Below are 25894 nucleotides of genomic sequence, written 5' to 3' on the forward strand. Positions count from 1 at the left end.
TAGATTTTTTTTCCCCTTCCTTAGCAATCTTATGTTACCATTCCATCCTCACAGTTAAAATGAAATATTTTACAATCATGCAGGTACTTTTTTGAGTATAATAGAATCCTACTTCTTTCACAAGCAAATGAGCTATTTTTTTTTTTTCAAATTACACGTAAACTGGTCAAAATATGAACTGGTGGTCCTGTCCTGATAGAAACATTGGCAGTTGGTTAATTAGCTTGCTAGAGGATAGCAAGTTTCTTTGAAGATTTTTTTTTTTTTTTGTAATTAGACATAAGCATTATGGGTGGGGTACTTTTCTAAGTGATTTTTATCCCTCATCATATGTTTGAGGTACTGTGTGTGATAATCTCTGAAATGTTGCTAGCATTTTATGTGTGTCGGGCAGGAGGTTTTGATACTCTGTGTAATAGGTTATTTGTTCTTAATCTTCAAAGGGCTGCTGACCTTTGAATGTGCTCCATATCTAAAATTCTAGCTTTAATTATCAGATTAACTTGCATTTTTTTCCCCTTTTGTGATTAAAGAGGGGAAAAGCTGAAATGTGTTTATTATCCCAGAATCTACTTGAGATGGTAGGATCCCAAATGTTTCGTTTGTTTTGGAAATGAGCAGTGATCAAATTATAGACTCCTTCAAGTCAGGGAAGGAAATTGATAAGTCAGGGGAACAGAGACATTGAGTGACATGTGCACTTTGCTGAACAACACTGGAATTGTGCCTTTCAGGGTCCCTGCAGGTCATGAATAAGACAAGGAAGATTATGGAGCATGGGGGGGCCACCTTCACCAATGCCTTTGTGACCACGCCTATGTGCTGCCCGTCCCGGTCATCCTTGCTCACCGGGAAGTATGTGCACAACCATAATGTCTACACCAACAATGAGAACTGCTCTTCGCCCTCCTGGCAGGCCATGCACGAACCTCGGACCTTCGCTGTATATCTTAACAACACTGGCTACAGAACAGGTAAAGGATGACGTTTCTAGCCCATGAACCTCTGCTACTATGTCTTTTTAGACACAGGAAAATGCATTGTATAGTGTAATAGATATAAAGTTCCCATAAGCCTCTAAACTAGTCTAGTTTCTCTCTTCTCTGTCAGAATCCTCCCCATCCCTTACTGTCTTCATCCATGTGCTGTTGCTATAACCAAATACCCGAGACAGGGTAATTTATAACAGAAGAAATTTATTCATCTCAAGGTTCTGGAGCCCAAGGAGTCCAGAAGCATGGGGGCAGCTTTGGTAAGGGCTTTGTACTGTGTCATATGTCAAAAACATGTAAGAGCACATGCAGAAGAGACAGAACACAAAGGACAGTCTCACTTTATAGCAATCTGCTCTCAAGGGGATGAATCCACTCCCATGATCACCTCTGAAAGACCCAACTTCCCAAAACCACCATAATGAAAATCAAACATAAATATGAGTTTCAGAGTAGATAAACCATATTCAGAAGGTGAGCACTGACTTTTTTACTCTGAAGAATGTACCAGAAAGATCCCTTAGAGAAAGATCAGAAGGGTGCTCAATGGACATGATCGGAAAGTGTCATACCCTCCTGGGCATCCAGTGGCTAAAATGTCCTAGAATAATAACCTGCAACAAAGAGTGTGTGTCCCATTTACCTCCTCACTCCAACCTGCCAATCTCAAGGGGCCATGGTACAACTTGCAGCTTTCCTTAGCTGTTCACAAATTCCTACTTATTATTTCAGGGAGAAATTAGCAAGTATCTTCAGGCTGCTTAGGGTCTGGGACATGGCAGATGGTCAAAATTACTTATTGAATGAATGAATAATGGAATGAACAAGCCAGTGTGTACCCTATTTATTTATTCACACAGTTAATAGGACTTGATTGCTTTAGTTTAAGTTGTGGTTCTTTTTATATCTCAAGTGTTCACCTCCATCTTGCTATCTAGCTATTCCTGCTAGCATTGTATAACATACACGGGGCAAGAGGAAGTCCTTAGTTGGTGTTTTGAAAACTGGGAAACTCTTTCAAGAGGTGTTATAAATATCATGGCAAACTTAATGAGAAAGAAGCAAGACTCCCTCTGAGGATGTTACCCTCAAAGTCCTTATTCCCCCAGCACTGGACACTAACCTTAGCTTTTCAGATTATTTCATCATGGAACAAAATGAAGACAGGTGGGCGGAGGGTGAGGAGGCATACAAAAATAGGAGTTGGGTGTTGTTGTTGTTGTTGTTTTTTCCTACAGAACCATCTAGATTTATTCATAAGAATTAAAAATGTTACCATGAAAGTTTATTGGAAATGATTCTCAGGGCGACAGTTTTTCTATGCTGAAGATTTAAAAGTAAAGGATTTCAGATAAATATTCTCTTAAACCTCCTTTAAAAATGAAATTAATCTTTCCCACTGGACTCAGGAAATATGTGGCCATTTGCTTTTTTTTTGCAGAGTACCCCGTGGGTACTTACTACTTGTTATTTATGGATGAAAATATTGATTGTGCCTATGATAGTATCGTCATTCAGAGGCTGCTTAAGATCTTTCCTCGCAGAAGCAGCTTCTCGTGTGATCTCAAGGGTGTTTGCTTCTGCTTCAGAGAGAAACTAGGTTACAGGGAGGTTGTAGAGAGTGCCTTATCCAAGTGTGTTTTCTCACATTAGTGATTTAAATTTATAGCACCTTTCATGTGAGGACTCTAAAGCAATTTGAAAATCCATCAAACATCCCTGTAGGTTCCCCAGACGGCAAACGTACTTGGCTATGTTTTATAACGGAGGTGAGGGTTTCAAATGTTGTGTAACCAGCTCAGAGGCAGAAGCAGAAATGGTCCCCAAAAGCCTGGTTCCTGATTTTAAACACCAAATTGTGTTTTGCTCCTGGGAAGTATTGTGTGAAATCAATACCTTTCAACTCCCAGGCTCCCTATAATTTCACCCTTAGCAGCAGACCTGGAGCTGGGAGGGCCGGGGCGCTCACCCTATCCAGCATATATGGATGGTGATTGCCATGAGGAATAGAGACGTACGGTGAATCACAGGCCAATCAGGACCTAGAACAGTCAAAAAGGGTGTGCTAATTTATTTCAGGGCTAACTCAGGGAAAAGAAGAAAGAAGGAGTTAGCTTTTGTTGCTTACCTACTCTGTGCTGGGCACTTTAGCTACCTCACATAGTACTTACAGCAATCTTGGAAAGGGAGATTTCACCCTTGTGACCAATGGGTTGCAGGCCAGCCAGTGGTGGAAGGAACTCAGCACATCTGACTCCAAACTCCTTTCTCTTTTTATCATCTTATTTCTTTACATGTTATTCATCCTGCCTTCTTCCAAAATGCCTTTCAGAGACACAAAGAACACAATAGGATATGGAGCAGTAAGAACTTGGCAAACATCCAGGCACGGTGGCGCACACCTATAATCCCAGCACCTCCGGAGGCTGAAGCAGGAGGATCTCGAGTTCAGAGCCAGACTTAGCAACTTGGGGAGGCTCTAAGTAATTCAGTGAACCCTATCTCTAAACAAAATATTAAAAGGGCTGGGGATATGGCTCAGTGGTTAAGCACCCCTGGGTTCAATCCCCAGTATCCAAAAAAAAAAAAAAAAAAAAAAAAAACTTGGCAAACAGAAAAAAAAAAGTAAATTAGTTAAAGTCAAGGCAAAGGTTGGTATACAAATTACATGGAGTTATAGGGAAAGGCTGTTTATTTAAAAATAAGCTTCCAGATGGCAAAAGCAAAAATGGAATCACTATTCAATGCAAAGTTCACTGGGTCACTAGTGAAAAACAAATAAAAACAAATCAGTTGTTTCTAAGAAGTGTAAGTATATTCTGGAACTTGTTTCAATTATACTAGGCTGTATTCACCCAGTAATGGATTTTAAGGGTTTGAATAAAACCCAGAGATTGTTTAGTTTAATCCCCTTATTTTCAGAGAAGCAAATTTAGACCCAATGATTGAAGAGACTTGCTAAAGCTATGTTGATGTTATAATGAGAAGAGCAGGCACCAGTGTTCAGGGTTCTGTCCAGTGTGCTACCCTGATCTGAAGGGTTGTGCCTAGGATGCTACCGTGAGTGCACCCTGAGGCTTCCCCTCTGCTGCCCAGCAAGCCTGCTCCAGCCCAGGTCTTTCTCCAGGGAGAACAGATTTGCCCCTGGAAACTAAGTCTGATTTGAAAGCCACCCTTCTCCCCAAGGGTTGATGTGCTTGGGTAATGAGGGAATTTTATAGTGCTCACTCCTACAAAATAAAGGGAATTCTTTAAGGGGAACAAGGACATTTCCAAATACTTTGGAGTAGGAACAGGATAATATGCACTTAAGAAAATAACTGTTGATGTACCTATTAGTAAATCAGAGAGATTAAAAATTGGTGGCAGTGATAGAGATTGATATAATTTAAATTTATCTCTGAGAAAATATTGAAACATCTCAGACTATTAGGAAACAAAGATGTTTCTGTGACAATAATTATTGATCTAGCCATGGATTGTGACTCATTTGAAATTGCACAAATAAGCACATAAGAATGACAGACGTGTTAAGGAATTATGAGTGTTGGTGAGTAGATATTAAACTGACATAATTATTTATGAGACACTAACCTAGAGGGGGAAATAACTGACGTATAAAGGTTTCATTACCTCCCTGATAATGAATTTATTGTTTGGACTATTTAGCTGCAAACCAAGAAAAATAATAAAGGAAACTGAAATATATATTATACATAAATATCCATCTAGAGAAAACACAAAGCAGCCATAAATTTTATGAAGAACAAACAGCTCCAAGAAGACAAATTACTAAGAGGCTTGTTTTGGGAGGCATCCAGAATACATGGATTTAAATGAATTGAATTGATCCAATATTATATTTACCATCGTATGACTTGATTTTTCTTTTTCAGAATTTAGGCATATTTTTGGACCGGTTATAGCCTAAATTCTTCTAACTTTACTCATGGAAAACATGAGTCTTTAAGAGCTTAAATGTTCAAGGAGGGAAAAAATGCAGTAATGTGTCTTTTGTATTTTGCTCTAAAAAGTGAAGTAGGAATGACTGTGTATCATCTATTATAAAAATGAATATGCTGCCCAAAATCTGCTTTTTTTTTAAAAAAAAAAAAAAGGTTTAAATTTCTTAGGAGGGCACAGATGTTAATATAAAATTTAGCACATCCAGTTTTAAGGTTAAAATAATCAGCCACAGTTGAGAGGTACTATCTCATGCAAAAGGAAAGTCCTGAAGTAAGATGGAAGGATCTAGAGTCCCATCCTTTGCTATCCTTAGTTTGTTTTGAGGACTCAGTCCAGTTTTCCAACCTATATAATGCAAATATTACTAAACTTCCTTTTCTGTTCAAAATTATATTATAACTTTATTTTATCCGCTCTAATTATTATATTGATTCTTTTAAAAAATATAGTATTCAAATTATAAGACAATATAATAAAATCTCACAAGAGTTAATTTTAATTTAATTCTACTAATTCTACTTCATGTCACAAGTGGAAGGAGGTATATTTAATAAAGATCTGCAATAAAAATTTTTCTTTTTTTGACAAGAGGTCTAACTATGTTGACCAGACTGATCTCCTGAACTCAAGTGATCCTCCTGCCTCAGTCTCCTGAGTACCTGGGATTACATATCCTTACCATCAAGCCTGGCTTTACAATAAGCCTTTTTGTAAAGAATCCCTTTGTAATTAATCCATTTAGACAAATTAATCTATTTTCTAATTTTATGTCTTTTTACATTGCAAAATTTATTTATATTATTTATAGCAAGTGTATTTATTCTGTAGTATGAGATTTATTTAAATGTAGACTTCACTTAAAGTAAGACCTAATATTCTTATTTTTATGGATTACGGTGCTACAGATTTTTGATAGGGACATGAACATGAAACATAGCATACATTCATTCAACTATAGTATGTTTGAAATGCTTTAGACACTGGGCTATGAAGAGCTAAATTATAAGTTTCGTGTGTTCACCAGACTCAAAATCTAGTTGAGGAAACCAGACTCATGTATACAAACTGACATATATCAAAATTTCAGCTTGGTTCAAAATTATGCATATTTATCATGAAACCCTGGCACCCTTTATCTATAAACTACATGGAGTAGAATTATAATTTATCTATCGTTTCATATACTTAAAAAAATTGACTTCTGCAGGATCAGATCTGTTGTATGGCTATTCTCACTTAAAAATAGATGCTTTTGCTTCAAATAGATTAAGGAAACTTTTCTAAGGATTATGTAACAGGTTTAGACAGAAGTAGCACAGGCCACAGCCAACAATAATTATGATCAGGTCTTTCTTGACTTTTTCCCTGTTGCCCCATCTCCTACCACTTTCTGAAACAGCTGTGAAGGGAAGTGTTTAATGGCATTCAAAAGAAAAGAATGATCTAGAGGTCCCATACATGTCGTGTATGCATGTATTCAGATAGTAGCAGTTGGGTTGAATTGCCGCTGCCAAAGGATAGAATCACTTTGGACTATCCATAACCTCTACATGGGCAGAAAGGCAAGATGGGCAAGAAGACAAAATTCACCTTAGGGAGGGAGGAAGAGATTTAATACATCTGGAGAAAAATAATTAGAAGCCCAGATAATCAATGGCAGTGTGCTGCCAAGAAATGCAATGTCCAAAGAGGCCAGGAGTGATTACAGATGAGTCTCAATGTCATGAGCCAACAAATAAAGGCCAGAGTGACTTGAGGCTGACGGTGGTACTAAATGTCGCATCCTGACACGGGAGGGCCTGGTCTGGCTTGGAACAAGTGTGATGGGTGAGGGCACATCTGGAATCCTAAGTACATTTTTCACACTCCATTAACACAAAGACACCAAAAACCTGGAGGGAGTTCTGAAGCCAATAACAAGGACTATTAAGAGACTTAAAGGAGTAATTTACAAGGGAAGGATTAAGGCAAAGGGTGATAGCCATGGCAATGGGTAGAAAACACTACAAAATAACCTAAAACATTAAACAACGAGGGAGGGCAGGACTGACTTGGCATGGCTGCCTTGAGAAGGAGGAAGGAAAAAAACAAAAACAAAAAAAAAAACAAACTCTAAAAGTAGCAGGAAAAAAATTTAATACTGATTAAACAGGAAGATGTAAGCCAAATGGGGGAGAATTTATTTCCCAAATCTAAGTCCTATCAGGTGGTTAAAAAAAAAAAAGTATATCATCTGTCAGGAGATGCTTTCAAATGCATGATGCAGAGCACAGGGTAAAGCAAGATTTCCTTGCACTGCCGAGTGGGAAAGTATTTAAAATCGGAAGATGGGGTGGTACAAGGATAATGATGATGGCGATGATGATAATAAGACTAAGAGTAGCAGCACTGAATGAGCCAAGGTATGTAGAGGTACATTCCATGTGGATTAACTCATTTAGTCCTCACAACCATCCGGCCACAATTATTACTCTCATTATCCTTGAGCTTTACAAAGGGGATAGGAGTGGGGAGAGGTAAGGGATCTGGCCTGTGGATAAATGGCTGGCCCCAGCAGAGCTAAGATTTCAACCCAGGCAGGCGGGCTGTAGGGTTTATATTTCTAAACCACTGTGCCTTTTCCTCTTGGAAATAAAAGAAGAGAAAAGTTGGGGCTGGGGGGGCCTGAGGAGGAAAAAGAGGAGGAGGAGGAAGAGGAGGAGGAGGGGAAAGGAGGAAGAGGAGAAGGAGGAAGAGGAGAATGAGGAGGAGGAGAAGGAGGAGGAGGAGGAGGAAGCCAAAGAAGAGAAGCCAAGCCTGAGGTTCTTAAATACCAGGCTCTTGGAAACGGTCCTCTTCTGAACAAACTATTGCTGGGGTGTGACCCTAGTCTGCTGCCTGTGACTCTAAGTCATGATGCATTTGGTCAGAAAGGAAAATCATTCTGTGGTTCTATGTGAAAGGTGAGAGAAATTCTTCATGCACACAGTCAGCTCAAAGGGAAATCCTGAGCCATTTGACTCCAGACCCTCTGACACTTTGTCCCGCACTCAGGCAGGATTCTGGGAAAGGCAGTACTTGGCTGATTTCTTGATTGGTTCACTCACTCACAGATTCAACAAATAAATGAACATAGCCATGTTTCTCAGATTTTTTTTTCCCCAAAGAAAATGAAAGAAATATCAACTTCAGGAACTCGGAAGCTCTATTTTATGAAAATATTTCAGAAAATCGAATCAGTTTTAAAAACTTGTAATTCAAGTGAAACACACACACACACAAATTCGGGAACTTGCAGAATCCCCAGAACTTCACATTGTGTTCCATGAACCCCAGCTCAAGGAACAAAAAAAAAGATGGAAACTGTGATGTGTTCAAGGATGGAGATGAGGCCAAGGCAGTATCTCCTCTCCAAAAGCCTCTGCCAAAGAGGGATTCCCTACAGAGATGACTAACCACAGCTGAGAAAGGGAAGATGACATTAGAGCCACAGGACACCCTGCTGCGGGATCAGACAAGGGTGTGAAGGAGAAGGAGGATCCATCAAAAGGCAGAGGGAGACAACAGTACAAGCAACAGTAGAGCGTGTCACCTTCTCCCCACGTCCTCGCCAACACTTATTGTTACTTGTGTTCTTGATCATGGCCATTCTGACTCCAGGGAGATGGAATCTCAGTGTAGTTTGAACTTGCATTTCTCTAATTTCTAGTGACATTGAACATTTTTTATATACTTGTTGATGGTTCATATTTCTTCTTTTGAAGGGCCTGTCCAGTTCCTTTGTCCATATATTGATTATTTGTGGGATTCATTTATTTATTTATTTATTTATTTTTTTATTTATTCACTTACTTATTTTGGTGTTAAGCTCTTTGAGTTCTTTGTATATCCAGGAAGTTCATGCCCGTACCTGAGGTACAGGTGGCAAAGATTTTCTCCCATTCTCTAGGTTCTCTCTTCATGCTCCTGATGGTTTCCTTTGCTGTAAAGAAGCTGATTATTCTGATGCTTTCCCATTTATTGATTTTTTTGATTATATTTCTTGAGCTGTCGAAGTCTTGTTCAGAAAGTCAGTTTCTGTACCAATAAGCTGAAGTGGTGGGCCTAAAACCTTTGCTTCTAGTAGGAGCAGGGTTTCTGGCCTAATTCCTCGTTCTTTGATCCACTTGAGTTGAGTTTTGTGAAGGGTGAGAGAAATGGATTAACTTTCATTCTGTTACAAACGGATCTCCAGTTTTCCCAGCACCTGCAAATTGGTACAACCCCCTCTGGAGAGCAGTGTGGAGATTCCTCAAAAAACTAGAAATGGAACCATCAATTGACAGAATTATCCCACTCCTTTGCATATATCCAAAGGATTTAACATCTGTATACTACAGTGACACTGCCACATCAATGTTTATAGCAGCAGAATTCACAATAGCTAAGCTATGGAACCAATCTAGATGCCCACCAACAGATAAATGGATAATGACATTGTGATATATATATACATAATGAAATATTACTCAGCCATAAAGAAAAATAACTCTATGACATTTGCCAGTGAATAGATGGATCTGGAGAATATCATGCTAAGCAAAATAAGCCAATCTCTAAGAACCAAAGTTCAAATATTTTGGCTGATGTGTGGAAGCTAAACCACAATAAGGGAGGGGGGAGCAGAGAAGTTCAGTAGATTAGACAAAGGAGAACCAAAGGAAGGGAGGAGGATAGGAATAGGAAAGAAAGTAGAATAAATAATTTTCGTACGAATACATATGAAAATACCCAAGTGAACCCCACCATCGTGCCTACCCACAAGAATGGGGTCCTAATTAGGATAAGATATATCCAATGCTTGTATAATTCTATCAAAGTGGATTATATGTATAACTAAGAAGAACCAATGAAATAAAATAAAAAGCAGAGGGATGGAAACCAGAGCCCAAACCAAGGGAGTACACTGTCTGGAGGGACAGGGACAACTAGCAGAGAAATGAAACATGAGCTGGAAAGATCGGGATTTTGTCTAGACCCAGGATGGGCAAGGTAGAGGATTTATCTTGACTCTGCAGGCAACAAAGGTCATCCAGGATTATGACAAGAGGGTGACATGACCACAGCTGGTCCTTGGGAAGATTAAGTGGTGACACTGAGGGTGGAAAGACCCTGCAGCTGTCTCAGACCCTGCCGGCAGTGACACTGTGAGCATCCGTGGGATGTCAAGTCACCAAGGAAGAAGGGACAGATTTGAGTCCTGTCACTGAGTGGCATCACAGCAGGGAGCCACTTCTCAGCAAGGGGTGGATGGGGTAGGTGAAATCAGAGGAGACCCTGGGTGGTAGAATCTAAAAAGTGGGTGATTATGCCTCTTGGAGGATTCAGAGATAGCTGAGGAGTAAAGTTGATTTGAAAGGGAAAATAGTTCATTGCATTTTGGATGAGTGCAGAGCACCTTCAGATGGAGATGTTTTACAGGCAATTGTATATTAATGATGAAAGCAAGCTAAGTGGATGTCCCACAGAGACCCAGATGTGAAGTTCATGGCATAAATTTAAGATTCAGAAATGTGCACTTTAATACCCCTGTCTTAAGGTACCTTGATTTTAGGATTCCCCCTCACACACATCTTCTTTTTTAAATTATTCCAAGCCAGTCTTCCGAGAACTTAACCTTTTGCCATATGTGTAAATGAAGGGACCTATAAAACGTGCTCAGTGAAGCCAGGAAGTGGTTTCAATGTAGGTATGTAGCTGGGCACAAAACATGGTCTCTCCTAAAACAACATGTTGCAGATTTCTAAGAATCAGAAAAGTAAAACTTGCATAAATATGGGTATGTATGTGGGTTGTGTCTATACACACCCATGCATCGACATGTATGCATACATACATATAGAAAATAAAAGTTGTCTCCACTCCCTCATACTTAAAGTGACCAACCAGTAATGGTTTTCCTAGTGTAATCAGAAGAATTACAAATAGCACCTCTTTCTCAGTTAAGTTCCCTAATAATACATTAATTGCCACCCTTCTAACAATTAATTATAAGGTATTTGACTTTAATACATAACCATTTGGTTCCTTTGATATTCCAACTCCCCCTGTCCTTATCATCTTTATCATCTTTATTATCATCTTTAGCAGAGGAGCAAAACTGCAGTCTTCCTCTTGGAAAAGATCAATCAGGCCTTCTGCAGAGTGACCTAGATTTGAAATGCCAAAGTTACAGTTGCAAAGTCCTTCCAGGGGCCTTTTAAATTGTGTAACATGTACTTCTACGTCACTGTCATTCTATGAACATTAATGAGCTGTGTAGAAATTTTGTGTTCCCAGAATTTTTTTTTATATCAATAATAGATATCCATGTAATACACATAACAAACACCCATGTGCCATTAAAACCTTGTCCATATCCCTAAAGATGGAGCTTCCCACAGTTCCCTGGCTTGGAAAAATCTGTGCTCTCTAGATATGTGAAAACCACGATGAGCTTTTTAGCATCGTCCTTATAATTCATAACTCTCAAACAGTAAATTAGAAAACTTTGTTACAGAGTCTGAACTTTCCAATACTTGCTCCATGATTAGCAGCAGCCCAAACTCACACTACCTACTTCTCTTTTCATTACATCAACTTATCAAAAGAATATATTCTGGTTGTATTCCAGGAGGACCATAAGAAATAAGAGTGCAATAATCATTATGGTGGTTTTATTAAACCATAATCCACGTACCTTGGTGCCACTTACCTGTGTTCAATGTATAACACTAGCCCTGTATTACACTAATGTTGTTTTGGCATTAATGTTACCTAGATTAACTTTCATTTCACCATCTCTTTTTCAAGTCTTAATTTCATACGTAGGCATGTACTTATGATTAATCATTTCACATGAGAAAATAATCCTCTTTTTCCCCCCGCTGCAGCCTTTTTTGGAAAATACCTCAATGAATATAATGGCAGCTACATCCCTCCTGGGTGGCGAGAATGGCTTGGATTAATCAAGAATTCTCGTTTCTATAATTACACTGTTTGTCGAAATGGCATCAAAGAAAAGCATGGATTTGATTATGCAAAGGTAATTTTCAGACACTTTTACACTGCATCAATTTACTTTGTGCATAATGGGGGAAAGCCATTTTCAGTGAGTTAAACTATCCACAGGATTGGCTTTCTATGCTCTCACAATGTTAGAATGAGGAATTTTAAGGTAATTTTCAACTCCAGGCAAGAAAAAGACTCACAAGGAACACCGTCTTTGTGTAGTGATTTTTCCCCCCTCATTAGGATGGCCGTAATCAGTGCTTGATGAAAGTATCATTAAAAAAAAAAAAATCATACCTCCTCAGCCCTTGCTCGTGTTAATTTTTGTTTTTCCCTTTCTCTGAAGGACTTGTCAACATAATCAAGTGTTCATCTTATACTGTTTTGCTTTTCAATGGGGTGAAAGAATATTTTGTCTGTGGCTTCAGACGTAGATGTAAAAATAAGAGCAGACAAGTGTAATAATTAAAGGTTGGGAAACCGCATTCCTCGTTTGTACTCCTGTCTGACCAAGCTTAGTATATGTGACAAGGACACCTGCCCTGTGGCAGCCATAGTCCACCGAGTCTCAAGGGCTATCAATCAGGATTTTTAAATCTGTTCATAGAAACCAAAATTGGTGTTTTCCAGGGTTCTCTAACCAGTGGAGACTGGATTTGCCTTAGAAATTCACAAAGGTGTTGTGACTGCTTACTTAAATTTTTTTTTTTTAATCATAAGAGTAAAAGGGACAATATTTTTGAATGTAGCCTGAAAGGCTCCCTTCCCTTCCAGCCATACCCATGACATCCTCTCTCGTCCAACAACCCTCCCACCAGGAGCTTGGTAGAAACAGAAAAAGGGAACTTGACTTAATGTGGTTGGCACATGGCTGTCTTTGTGCTTGGCCTGATTTGAGCACAGGGGACTTGGAAGGAGATAAGGTACAAGTTCTGATCGTTGGTACCCTTCAGAACACAATGAATGCAAATTAATTCACAAACATTGTTAATAGGCTTCTAGACTCATCAAAGTTGAGAGCTGGCAGGGACCTTGGAGGCAAATTTGAGCAATGTCCTCATTTTACAAGATGAAGAATAAAGCAGCCCAGAGTGGTTCCACCAGTCTCACACCCCAGGTCACTTCCCCGGGTTGTGGCTACACTCATTGCATGCAAAGGATGTGTGCCACATGCACTAATTGTCACTGCTATGGCTTTCTATCTGTGGGGATGCTTTTCATGCTCCTTATTCAAGCTATTAACCTTTCATTCCCTGTTGTCCTAAGGAGAGCAAAGTAATCAAGATTCTTTCCAAATACTAAATCAGCCTAACTTGCTCATTATCACAGCAGATTAAGTGTCAAAGACAACTGTGTCCAGAAAAAAAGAAAAAAAAAATATATATATATCTTTTTTTTTGTAGTGAGGAAAGAAATAAAAACAGACACCCCCATCGTGGAGGAAGGGGACAAGCCTGTGGACTTGTCCTAACAATGACATGTGACACAGATTTTGTCCCCTGAGCACTGCTTTTGCAGCTGTTCTGGTCCTTAAATCCACAACATGTGACTAGCCATGCCTGGAAGTCTTTGACGTTGTGAACATGGCCTGGGACTTTCTGAATAAAGTTTAGACGGAAACTTCCAGCCCAGTGATGCACACTTAGAGGAAGCAGGTGGTTTGATTTAAGTTTTCATCCTTTCTTTATTTTTCCCTCCCACCCCCTCACAGACTTGCATCAGCCCCCCTGACAGTAGGTTAAGTCATTTTATTAGCAACAGGCTCTAATCCCAGCAGCTGTATTACTTTAGTTGTGCAATTAACACAGTATAATCTGCAGGAAATCAACCGCTCCCCATATTTAAGTGTTTCAAATAAACTAATTGATACAATGTTGCAGCTTTCTCCTGTGCTCCCAGATTTTGGCCATGGCTTTGATTAGTGATTATTATGTTATTCCCACAGGTGAATTTTTAATGTGAAGAAAAGATCCTTTCTTGTGTTTGTGCCTCTGTGTGTACATGAGTGTGTGTGAGTGTGCCTGTGTGTTCTGCAACTGTGAATTTGAGGTGGGCGTGGGTGTTTCCTGCCCTTGAAGTAATTAAAATTTTTGCCAACGAATTACAACAACAAAACCTGAGAATGAAATATATATCCGGTGCTTCGTGTGTGCTAGCGTGTATTGCCAGGTCTGATCATTATCTTGGGCAAACACAACTTGTCTTTTTTCTTCCCTAATTGCTAAATTGTGCATTACTTAAAATACAATTTTTTTTTTTGCATGTTACTAAGCCAGCAACCCTCAAAATTAACTAGCAACTGATTTTTGTCTTTTCTTGAAGATGTTTTGCTGCCTCAGAAGCTACCATCTTCTTTCATGTTTTAAACCTTTACCTCTTCATTCAGGCTTCTGAGAAAAGCAGTATTCAAATGTGTAATGATGAATGTCACCTTTTGTAATTTTTGTTTTGTGTCAAATGTATGTTTCAGGACTACTTCACAGACTTAATCACTAACGAGAGCATTAATTACTTCAAAATGTCTAAGAGAATGTATCCCCATAGGCCCATTATGATGGTGATCAGCCACGCTGCGCCCCACGGCCCCGAGGACTCGGCCCCACAGTTTTCAAAACTGTACCCCAATGCCTCCCAACACATGTGAGTAAAACCTCAAAGCTATGCCTGACAAATATGGCTTTTCCTTTGCTCCCGACTTGATCCTCACTTTTACTCCATTTCCTTCCACACTGTGTGTCCCCAAGGCAGAAATGCCAGAGTCCATTGTGACAAACTGATAAGTGCCAATCACTGAACGGGACAGAGCCACCAGGCCTGACATCTCGGCCTTGTCTAGATGGTTTCGGAATCACATTTACCAGCAGCTCAAAAAGAGTCTCATCAGGTGAATGGGGGCAATTTTTACCTAAAGTTCCCATTCATTGTCTTAAAAAATATTCATGTGTATGTGTACGATCTAATAATATTAATAATAATAATAATCAAACAGTATGCTTTTCATAGCAGCAGAACGGCCACCCAGGTCTGGTTGAGGAAACATGGGTCTGTTTTCTGGGCAAATACTATAGCAGCTTTGCTGCAGATGTGCAATAAGGATCTGCAGAAGGCAGCTGGAGTGGCTCACCCAGGAGGCCTGCTCAGGTCAGGGCTTTAAAATAACCTGCTGTTTCTTTTTGAGAGGCAGGAGTCTCCTCAGAGAAAAGGGAGTGAGGAGTGCAGGGGGAAGGGGGAGAGGAGCAGAGAGCTGTAACACGCCAAGGATGGAGAAGCCTGGGTGCTTTGGCAGCAAAGAACATGATTTTGTTGACTTTGTCAACACAGTTTCTTCCCAATCATTGCAATCAATATTCAGTCTTCCACGCAGTGCAGCTGGCGCTGGGTCTGCTGAGAGCTTGCCCATTAGAAAGGCAGGGAACAGGAAATTGATATCTATTTGCTTATCACCAAACCTCCAAAATCGGTTTTTAATCTATTTGTGCTTAAATACCATTTGTTTCCATCCAGACAGAAAGAAAGCTCAGGAAAATAGATAAGTAACTTCTGGAAGGTATGGTTGCTGGTCATCATATATCCCTGGAGAATTTTTCTTTTTCTTTTATATCTCATTATAACTAATTGACTAATGATTCCTAATCAGGGAAACATAGATTGTCTTTATTATATCAAGTGATTGAGATTAGAAAGAAGGAGTCCTGAGCTGACTTAGGAATTAACAGTAAATATATGAAGTCAGGGTGGGAGACTTACTGAGCATGACCAGGAAGTTGGAGGCTGAAAGTGTTTTATTAATATATATATATATGAACTATATATAAAGAAGGCTGTAACAGCAACTGGAGACTCTGGTCTGGATGAGCCATTGTATTGGGGATTCAACCCCATGAGCAAATACTCAAGCCTCTGAAGACCTTACCCACATATAACTCTGCAACTAAATTCACGAAAGAAGCCACTTGGCAAGAGGCTGTCTGTTTCAAAGCACACACAATTTACTAACTAGCTGAGTCAGTGAAGGGAAAAAGTCTTGTAGATTTCTCCCCTACCCTGAAACCCACTTTTCCTTTTTTTTTTCTGAAATCAGAAAATACTTTGTGTAGTTTCCTTTGTTTCATTAGCAGAATCCCAGCCTAAGGTGACTTTCTTTTACCATAAACCTTACAGGTGTTTCCCTGAATTTGAAGAGAGGGGGTTGATAAAATATGGTGTTTTTATGGTTCCTTAGAAGTTAGCCCGCCTTTGAAGCTTCAAGACAAGGTCCTGAGCCTACAGGAAAATCAGCCCCAGGTCAAAAGGTTCTGACAGCTCCATTGCATGTCCAGACAGTAACTGCATGAGAGGAGTCTGTAGAGTTCTCAGGGCCTCAACAATAGCTTTGCACAAAAGCATCTCTGATTCCAACAGTTAAAAATTCTACTTAGCCTACAAATGTTTATGAGTGATGCCCATTTTACCACACAGCATCATGCTAAAAAATAGGTGTGAGGAAGATTCTATGACTCTCACTGAGAAACCCGTAAACTAGGGCAGAGATTGGCACACAGGGACCCACAGTCCAATCCAGCTTGCCACCAGCTTTTTGTTAATAAAGTTTTATTGAAACACAAACATGCGAGTTCATTTATATGTCCTCTACAGCTGCTTTTGAGATACAACAGTCAAGTGGAGTAGTCAGAGTAGATACCAAATGATCTGCAAAGCATAAAATATTTGTCATTTGCTCCTTCACAAAATAAGTGTGCCCTGACCCCTGCTTTAGAGGGAAGATGAGTTAAGTGTCCATATAGTCATATCAATAGTAGTACTCCAAGTGGCAAGTCCAGAGCAGGCATTCGTGGGTCTAGGGAAGGTTAGAGCAAAAGCATTTACATTTCGGAGGGGGCGGGGGAGCCAAGAAAATCTCATGGATCAAAAGGCCTTCAAAGTGGGCCTCAAAGGATGGAAAAAAATTTTCGCAGATGATTCAACTAACATTAAGTAGATGATTTCAGGAAGAGAATAAAGCACAGAGAGTTTCACCATGTAAGTGGCGCAAAAATTGGAGAATAGAGTACAAACAAATAGCACAGGATAAATCTCCAAAAGAAAACAGTTGCAAAATATTGGAAATTTCAGTGAGTTTGTATATAACCACAGCACTAACAAAATATGAGTGACTTGGATGTTTTCTCATGCCATTTCACCTGAATAGCTTCAGGTATTCCTTTTTAGTTTAAATGAACCAACTGTGTCCTTACCATTGATTCTATTAAGTAAAATCTACACATATTCAGGCCTTAGAGGTAAGCAAGTCTGGTATCCTGTCTTACCTGCCTTCACTAAGCCTGTGAGAAGCTTCCTTAGCCTTTCAGAACCTCCACAGTGTCATCTGTAAAATGCACATGATAATAATACCAGCACCTTGATGTGATGTCATGAACAAAAAGTTAGAGGGACGACATAAGTTAATCCCCTCCTAGGGCCTGGAACATAGGAAGCCAATTCAAAACTGTTAATTCATGTTGATCCTTGCTCTTAAGATGAATTATATACAAGTGGGCAATATATGACCTATACACTTTCCATGATAGCACATGCCTGTACTCCCAGCTACTTAGGAGGCTGAAACAAGAAGATCACAAGTTCAAGGACAGCCTTAATGTCTTAGTGAGACCCTGTCTTAAAATAAAAAATAAAATTAAAAAAAAAGGGCTGAAATGGGACTCAGTAGTAGAGTATCATGGGTTCAATCCTCAGAATCCAAAAAAAAAAAAAAAAAAAAGCACAATCTCATGTCATTCAACTTATAGTTTAGGAGGAAGCAGCTTGAGAAATAACAAGTCAAACACTTGTCCATGGTGACCTGGCAAATATCTTGACAAGCTAAGACTACATTGTGATGAGTCTCTCACATCTGACCATTCTAAAAAAACTCAGACAGGATAAGTACCAATCTGGGCTGTATGATTTTCTCCAGGTGCATGGTGGGCAATCACCCTCAGCCACAGAAAATGAAGATTCATGTGGTTGGCTGGGTGTCTCAGCTTCTCTTGGCCACTAAGGCCAAAGCTTTGTGCACCTAGAGTGTGGAGATCTACATCTCCAGCTGCTCTAGGAGCTTGAATTCCTAGCATCTTTGCTGTAAAGTTCTCTTTGGCAGCTGCTGGAGGAAGAGGCTGGAGGGCATGAGTGTACATCCCACATCATAGGGAGTGGAGTGCACAGGTTCAGAGTTCAGTCCTCAGACAGCAGAAGTGAGACAAATTGAAGACAAGCCGCCAATTGTGGTGCAGGGAGCTACTGCATGGCCAGCTTCCTCAGCGAAAACACTAGCAACATGCTCAAGCAATGGGATGCAAGAAATTAAGTATTTTGCAGAAATATTTGGCAGGCCCTGAACAAACAGCAAGGAGCTATATAGATTGTCCCCTGTTGTGGGGCAGCTAGCAATGTGAACATTTTGCTTTAGGTCTTCTTCCTAGGTGGTCAAGCATCGTCCAGATCCCTTTATCCAGTCTTGGGTTATAGCTCTCTGACCCTCTCAGACCGGAGCAAATGGATCATGTTTCCACAGTGTTTGCAAAAAGAGGAAGCCAGTTCAAGATTGGTATGTTGGCTTTACAAACCGAGGGGAGAGGTTATGCCCTACCAACTGAGACCAAGAGCGAGTTATGATCCACTTGTTGCACGGGGAACTGTTAATCAGACAGTAGCTCAGCCAATTATGGCCTCCCAGGAATCTGAGAAAGCCTCTGTCACAAAAATAGTCATACAGGGGCAGAGGATGTAGTTCAGTGGCCCTAACGTGTAAGGCCCATTACAAGGCCCGTTGGTTCAATCCCCAACTCAGCAAAAAGAAAAAATATATATACACATAATAATGTTTATCATAAAGTCCTTCCCTATGTTTAAGATTGCCACACTATTCAGTGATTTTCTCCACAGTTGTGATAATAGGCACATAGCTCTGGGGATCCGGAATCCTTACCACCTGCCAGTGAGCTATGCCCCTCGCAACTTTGAAAAAAATTTTGTTGTTATTCCAGTTCAAAAGTTGTTACTCGGAAACACACACACACAGAGAAAGAAAGAGAGAGAGCTTTAAGTGAACCTAAAATCTCAGAAGAATCTCCACTAATTGGCAAGAGCTGTTGTGAAAATAGAGCTTTTGGATAAACAAAGTATGTCAGAGGGAAACACCTCTGTGTACGCCATAGAGCAACATTTTTCAAACACCTTTGTTATCTAAAGCTGCAAAGAAATATGTTACCTTAAAAAGAATTTGTACATCCTTAACTTTTTTCTCCCAAAAATACATAAAAGGAGGTGTTTTCAGATAAGAAAATTTAAAGTTCTCTATACAAATTTCTGGTTTGGGCAGAACTAATTGCTCCCTTTCTATATTCCTACCCTGACTGTCTCTTATACCTGACTACATATCTGTGTTAACCCAGATCCCCAAGGTTTTACTGTACAACTCCAGGGGGCAGCATTCAAACAAAATGTCATGAATGGTGCCCTGGACTTATACAGTTCTCAGGGCAGGGACATCTATTTACCTCCAGGGACATCTCAGGGCCTTACATCTGTTTACCTTCCAGGTGCTGGTGGGCATGGATCCTGACATACTTAGCAGTTGCAAAAGTTATTGTAGTTTACCAAATGAATAATGTTAACCTCATCAGTTGGCTGACATTAAGACATTTTGAGTAACAGCAAACCATTTAAATAATGGGTTTTGTGAATTAAAAATACCCTAGAGATATTCTAATTCCAATTTCTCATTTTTTTAAGTGAAAGCCCAAATGACTTTTCCCAGGTCACATGGGTAGTTAGGGACAAAACTGGACCCAGTTGATCTCCCTTCTACACCAGGTTTGCTCAGTTCATAATACATACACTATTAATATTCTAATTCTCAGCATCATTAAGAGACTTTCAAACTTATTTCCATTATATAACTATAATTGAAATCTTTTAGTATTATTCTGCTTGTTTTCAAACATTACCTATCTAAAGACATTTGCAGTCAGATGAGGGATAGCTCCACAAAGCCATTAAATAAGTTTGATTTTAGTGAAAACCAAGATGGTATGTATGGCTTTGAGAGATTCAGTATAGAATTTTCAATTTAACGCTTTGCATGTGTGCTTTAAATTCGTATAACTAGCTTATTCTGAGAATTGAGAACTATTTCATTTTTCAGTGAATTATATTCCTGCTACCAGTGTCCTTTAAGAGTTCCCTTATTAGAGTTTTTGTTGCTGTTTGAGACTAGCTAACAAATGAAGACTACACATGTTCAAATATAAGACATGAGAAAAACATCTATTTTCACTGGAATGACAGCAAAGGCCATCCGCAGTAAAAATGAATTGCTAAGTTCTTTGCAAGTCCCCAATATGGGTTTAATATACAACATGTGTATTTCTTGAAACTATTAATTTGCCAGTAAGCATTATCTACCTAAAAAAATCCACCATCAAAAAGAAAAGTGACATTATTGATTTTCAGAATTCTTATTCCTGCTCTGTCAATAAGCAATGCTGGAAAGAAAATCAAATCCCAAAGAGAATTGGCATGATGGTGAAGGTCAAATTTATAAGTGAAGGGGGTCAGGAGTGTTTGACTCAGTGTGCTGAGCAGTGCATCCCAACAATCAATGACAAGAGAGAGGCAATATGCAGGAAGCCTCTGGGGAAAGTTAAAACTTTTAAATACAGTAGTCATCTTGGAGGATTAGAGGTATATGAGTTTAAGAGCTAGAGTGCACAAGTCTGGGTAAAACCTTAATCTAACAGACAAAGTCTTACCAGGCTGGGCACGGGAGACTGAATCTTGAAATAGATTTTTTTTTTTTTTTTTTTTTTTTTTAAGAAAGCAACAGAAACTCAAATAGGACTCTCTGGTCCTTTGTCCTCTTAATTTTAAAGCAACAGCCAGTGTTATCTACCTTTCTGCAGATGCATTTGGTGTGCCCTGGAGGGCCAGACATCATTCTGTGTTTGCAACAAAAGTTGACATTGAGCAACTGGTGGGAAGCACCTGAATAAGAAGCAGAAGTTGCTAATATTTTAAATTGGGACAAAGAGTCAGGTTTGGAGGATTTTGATAGGAAAAAAAAAAAAACATGTGTCCATCAGTCCTCATTTTAATGGCTGGGCTTTTAAATAAAACAACAACAATAACAACAACAACAACAAAAAAAAAACCAAGGATTGAATCCAGGGGCAGTTAACCACTGAGCTAAATCCCCAGTCCCTTTTCATATTTTATTTAGAGACAGGACCTTGCTAAGTTGCTGAGAGGCTGGGGTTAGAGGCATGTGCCACTGCACTCTGCTTAATGGCTGGGATTTTTACACACTTTGTGATGGTATGGTTGGTGGTGGGGTGGGGGACATGTCCATGTGACATCATAGGAGCCCTCGCCAAAAGTTGCCACATCTGAGTACTTCCTCATTTGTAAATGGAAACAAGAAGCCTTAATGAGTAATTAAGTGATAAGTCATTTCCCAGTTACCTAGAAGTACAAGATGATCCCAGAATTTGCTCTATCGAGTCACAGAAATTTTTTCACTTTCATAAGAACTCTTCAAAGTATGTTATTCCTATTACAAAGAGGAGGAAACGGAGGCTTAGATCATAAAGGGAAAAAAAAATTGTCCAGAATCGCATACCAGTAAGTTAACTAGAGTTGGGAGGAAAATTTGAATCTGAGCCCAAAACCTTTTGGAAGAGCCGAATGTACAGTTTTTCCACTTTAACCTAAAACAGTTCCCCACTTCTTCCAGTGGCTGGTGTTCCAGATGACAGCTCCAGGCCCTGTTTGAATAATTTTAAGTCAATCCTTAGTTAGGGAAGCAAGACTTAATTATCACTGGAGGACAGAAGGCTGCATCTTCAAGGAATTTGGCAGATCTCAGCAGGAGGCAACCACAGGTCTTTGGCAAAAGATCACTTTTCAACAGCATTGTCAATTCCAGCAACCCTCGACCTTCCACCTGCAGGTCCCCAAACAGCTGCTGTTCTGGGGGGTTGGGGAGAGAAGCAGAGGCGGTCTGTCTTCCTTTAAAAGGCAAATGCCTCTCTCTCCCCACCGCCCACTGCGCTGCCCCACAGGGATCCCTCCCTCCATATCATCCCAGAACTGGAGGTCATCTCCCATAACTAGAAATTAAGAACAATAAAGGAGTGTGTGTGTGGGGGGGCGGGCAGCTTTGACAGCAGACCCTGAACTCTCCCTTTTAATATAAGCCAGATTTAACATATGTCATTCTGTAAATCCGAGAGTCCAATTTGAGGCTTGTAATTTGCTGCAACCGTCCCTCTTCCTCGAAGGGAGTTGGGAGGAGGCCCAGCACATCAAGGTAACTGGTGGAAGATATAATTTGCCCACAGTGAGCCTGTGTGTCAGTTTCCTATTGTAATTTCTATTTGCATTGAGGTTTTGTGGTTTTAAGAAAGTCAACTAGATTTATTTTTAAATTAAGCCAACCCCAACATCAAAGGCAAGAAGAGGGGGATGTTTATAATAAAGAAACCCTGGATAATCTTTTATAGCTGTGTTCTCTTTCAGGGCACGTATCAGTAAATAGTTAGGAGACCTTTCACGACCAAGTTGCTTTATTTCTCTAACCTCAAACAACCCCCAGGGATGAAAAGCCCTTTGCGAGGTGATTTGGAAGTCCCTCTCTCCTGCTCCTCAAATCTCTTGATCTAACTCTGTGTGTAGCAGGACAGGCTGCATCAGGGATGAGAAGTACAGCCTCAGTCCTCACCTTCTTCCCTTCCCACCATGCCTTAGTTCTGGATATGAGAAGCCTCTGCAGGCCCCCAAATAGGAATCTATGGTAGGCAGAAGAAAGTTTATATTAAAAGTTTCTCTTTAAAAGAATGACAGATGCTACCTGAAGACTTTTATTATTTATTTATTTATTTTTATTTATTTTTACTGTAGACCTGAAGCATTTTACTACAATAGGATTTTTTTCAACCCAAAGACTTACATGAAGTATATTTGTTTATTGGTTCATGAAGGAAACTTGTGGACCTCATCTAGGCCTGCTCAAATAATATATATGTAGGGCTGGGGATGTGGCTCAAATGGTAGCGTGCTCACCTGGCATGCACGAGGCATTGGGTTTGATCCTCAGCACCACATAAAAATAAAATAAAGATATTATGTTCATCATCATCATCATCATCATCATCATAATAATGTGTATGTGTAGTTGTTTCACCAGCCTTTTTATTTTATTTATTTTTTTGGTGGTATTGGAGATTGAACCCATTGAGCTCCACCCCCAGCCCTTTATAATTGTTGTTGTTGTTATTATTATTTTGAATTTTGAGACAGGATCTTGCCAAGTTGTCCAGGCTGGCCTTGAACTTGAGATCAAAACAGCTTTTTAAGAAAGGGGTAATGAAGCCCTTTTACAATGAGCATGTCTAGCCACACACTCTTGCCCACTCTGGCATACATCCCTGTAGATGGAGGTTGGCTTACACTTCTAAGCATAACTTATACACTTTAAGGGACAATGTTTATGCTGTTGCCCTTCTGCTCAGGTAAACAGTGTCCATATTGATCATCAGAGTAACTATGGAACAGGAAGTCTAATAATTCCTATGAGCATTTTCTCCTATAGAAAGGGAGGTTTTGCAGTTCCCCTAGCAGAAGAAAATGTGCATTTCTAAGGCTTGGTGTGCACAGAATTGTGCGAGTGTACAACCATGTGTCTCAGAAGCTCCATGTTTTTTTCCCAGAGGAAATTCACAGCACCACAGAATTAGGAGAGTGCTCCACCAGTCTCCTGAAGTCACTGGGCACACAGTGACTGATTGTTTCTCTAGTTTTATAATATGAATAATGGCCCAGGGTCCCCTTTAGTAATTCTTATCAACAATCTTTCACTGATAGACATTTCTCCAGAACAGAGAGGGCTAATCAGATTTTTCCATCAACATAGACTGCTGCTTACCCATTGAGACTAGCTATTAGTAAAGTCCTGGTTTGGAATCAATGCTCACTTGACTTTTTTTTTTGTTGTTGTTAAAACAAGTGAGCTTTGGAATCCAGTTCTGATTTGACCCTGATGAACTGTTAATCTGGAGAAGTCATTTAACTTTGCTAAGTCTTGGTTTCCTCATCTGTTCAATGAATATAATAAACCTATTTCCCAATACATCTGAGATAATTGAATGAGTTAATGGCATATAAAATGCTTTGCACAATATCAAACACGTGGTCAATACTCACAACCCCTATGTACCCAATAATGTTTAAAGAGAAGGTTCCAGTGGGTTATGGTCTAGCAAAGAATTCAAGTATAAATAAATAATTCTGAGTTTAAGAATTGCTGTAGTGTGAGTCTGCACTTCAGGAACACAAGGTGGTAGTATCTAAAGGTTAAGGGACTTGGACTTCAACAGGAAGGTGAGATATTTTGGGGGTCCCTAGTAAAATACATTTCACAACACTTGGATCTCTGTGTTAGACTAAATATAGATTTGAACTAACCTATCATAGACTACTAGGACCTACTTACCTGTGGTTAATAAAAATCATGCCCTGTACCCATTCTGATTTGTCTATGAAATGAATAGCTTTCATGGTAAACACGTGTGTTGAAGCCATCGTCTTGGCTATAATTCCAGTAAGTGTAATTAATGGTGTTAATACACAGGATCAGGAATGAGAAAAACTCATAGAGATATATAAGTAATCAATAAAATGCTCTTAAGAAATTCAAGAGAAAAATGCACTGAGGCTGTGATTCATCTTCATTTCAGATAACATTTGCGACTATATTTAATAGCCTAATTAGCAATAAAATTTTTATGAGTTAACATCACCCTGAGAACATCTCCTTCTGTATTACTGAGTTTTATCTGTAGCTTTGTAACATAACCATAATCCTGTTGATGGGTTTCTTACACATTTTATTTGATGAACCCCAAAACTTGCACTAATAACCTGTTTAGCCGCCAATCTTGGTTTCATCTGTTTTAATTTATATATCCTCATACCCTCAGAGTGTAGATTCTTGAGGGGAGGAGGGTTGTGAGGACTTCAGATCTTCTTATAAACACAAAGAGGCAAACACTCCAGCTATGTCTAGATTGTCTTTCCTAAATATGATTATTTCACAACCTTTAACTGAAGATATCTCCATAAATGACTAAGTAAAAAATGTATGATAAGTTTTCTCTCTGGATGTTTTCAGAACTCCTAGTTATAACTATGCACCAAATATGGATAAACACTGGATTATGCAGTACACGGGACCAATGCTGCCCATCCACATGGAATTTACAAATGTTCTACAGCGCAAAAGACTTCAGACTTTGATGTCAGTAGATGATTCTGTGGAAAGGGTAAGTACAGGGATGAGTTTCTGTTTAACTTCCTTTGGGTACATCCATTCTTGCCAATCGTGTTCATTCCTGTCTGATTCTGGCCTCATATTAAAAGAGAGAGTGTTGGATGACTTATCCATGTCTCCTTTATCTTGTCCCTGTTCTGTTTTTCTAGTTTGATTCTTAAGGATCCAGTGACCAAGGAGAGAAAAATCAAAGCATCATAAATCAGGCCACACCCTCAGAAATTAAGCCAATAACAAATGACTGTCAGAGTTCCAGAACTAGGCAATAGGGATTGGTGAGAAGTGTGGCGAGGTTAGAATTAAGTGCCCTATAGAAAGCAAGCAGCAATGCATAGCCCCAACTAATTTTTGCCATTTAGAAATGAACACCAACTATCAAGTTTTCTGACTTTTAAAAAGAAGCCAGAAATACAAAAATTTTCATTTGAAATTTCCTGAATTTTAAAATCAAATAAGACACACCTAAGGCTGGATCTACCTAGATCAGGCTGACAGGTAGTCTATTTTTAACCCTCGGTTATTAGATTTAAAAAAGTAATGAAATTAAGATTTGCCTTAGCAGGGG

At 39.4% G+C, this 25894-nt stretch overlaps 1 protein-coding gene across 5 annotated transcripts in view; it reads left to right on the forward strand.

Annotated features, from left to right (window-relative positions):
• Positions 1–25894, forward strand: part of Sulf1 (sulfatase 1) — a 175404-nt gene that overhangs the window by 112985 nt on the left and 36525 nt on the right. For all 5 annotated transcript variants that reach the window (XM_005322934.5, XM_078017147.1, XM_078017146.1 and 2 more), the window contains 4 exons: positions 735–974; positions 11849–12000; positions 14437–14606; positions 25171–25321. In XM_005322934.5, coding sequence (XP_005322991.1) covers positions 735–974; positions 11849–12000; positions 14437–14606; positions 25171–25321 — 713 coding nt within the window. The remainder of the gene's footprint in view (positions 1–734; positions 975–11848; positions 12001–14436; positions 14607–25170; positions 25322–25894) is intronic.

The sequence above is a fragment of the Ictidomys tridecemlineatus genome, chromosome 7, assembly GCF_052094955.1.
Source record: "Ictidomys tridecemlineatus isolate mIctTri1 chromosome 7, mIctTri1.hap1, whole genome shotgun sequence".
Classification (NCBI taxonomy): domain Eukaryota; kingdom Metazoa; phylum Chordata; class Mammalia; order Rodentia; family Sciuridae; genus Ictidomys; species Ictidomys tridecemlineatus.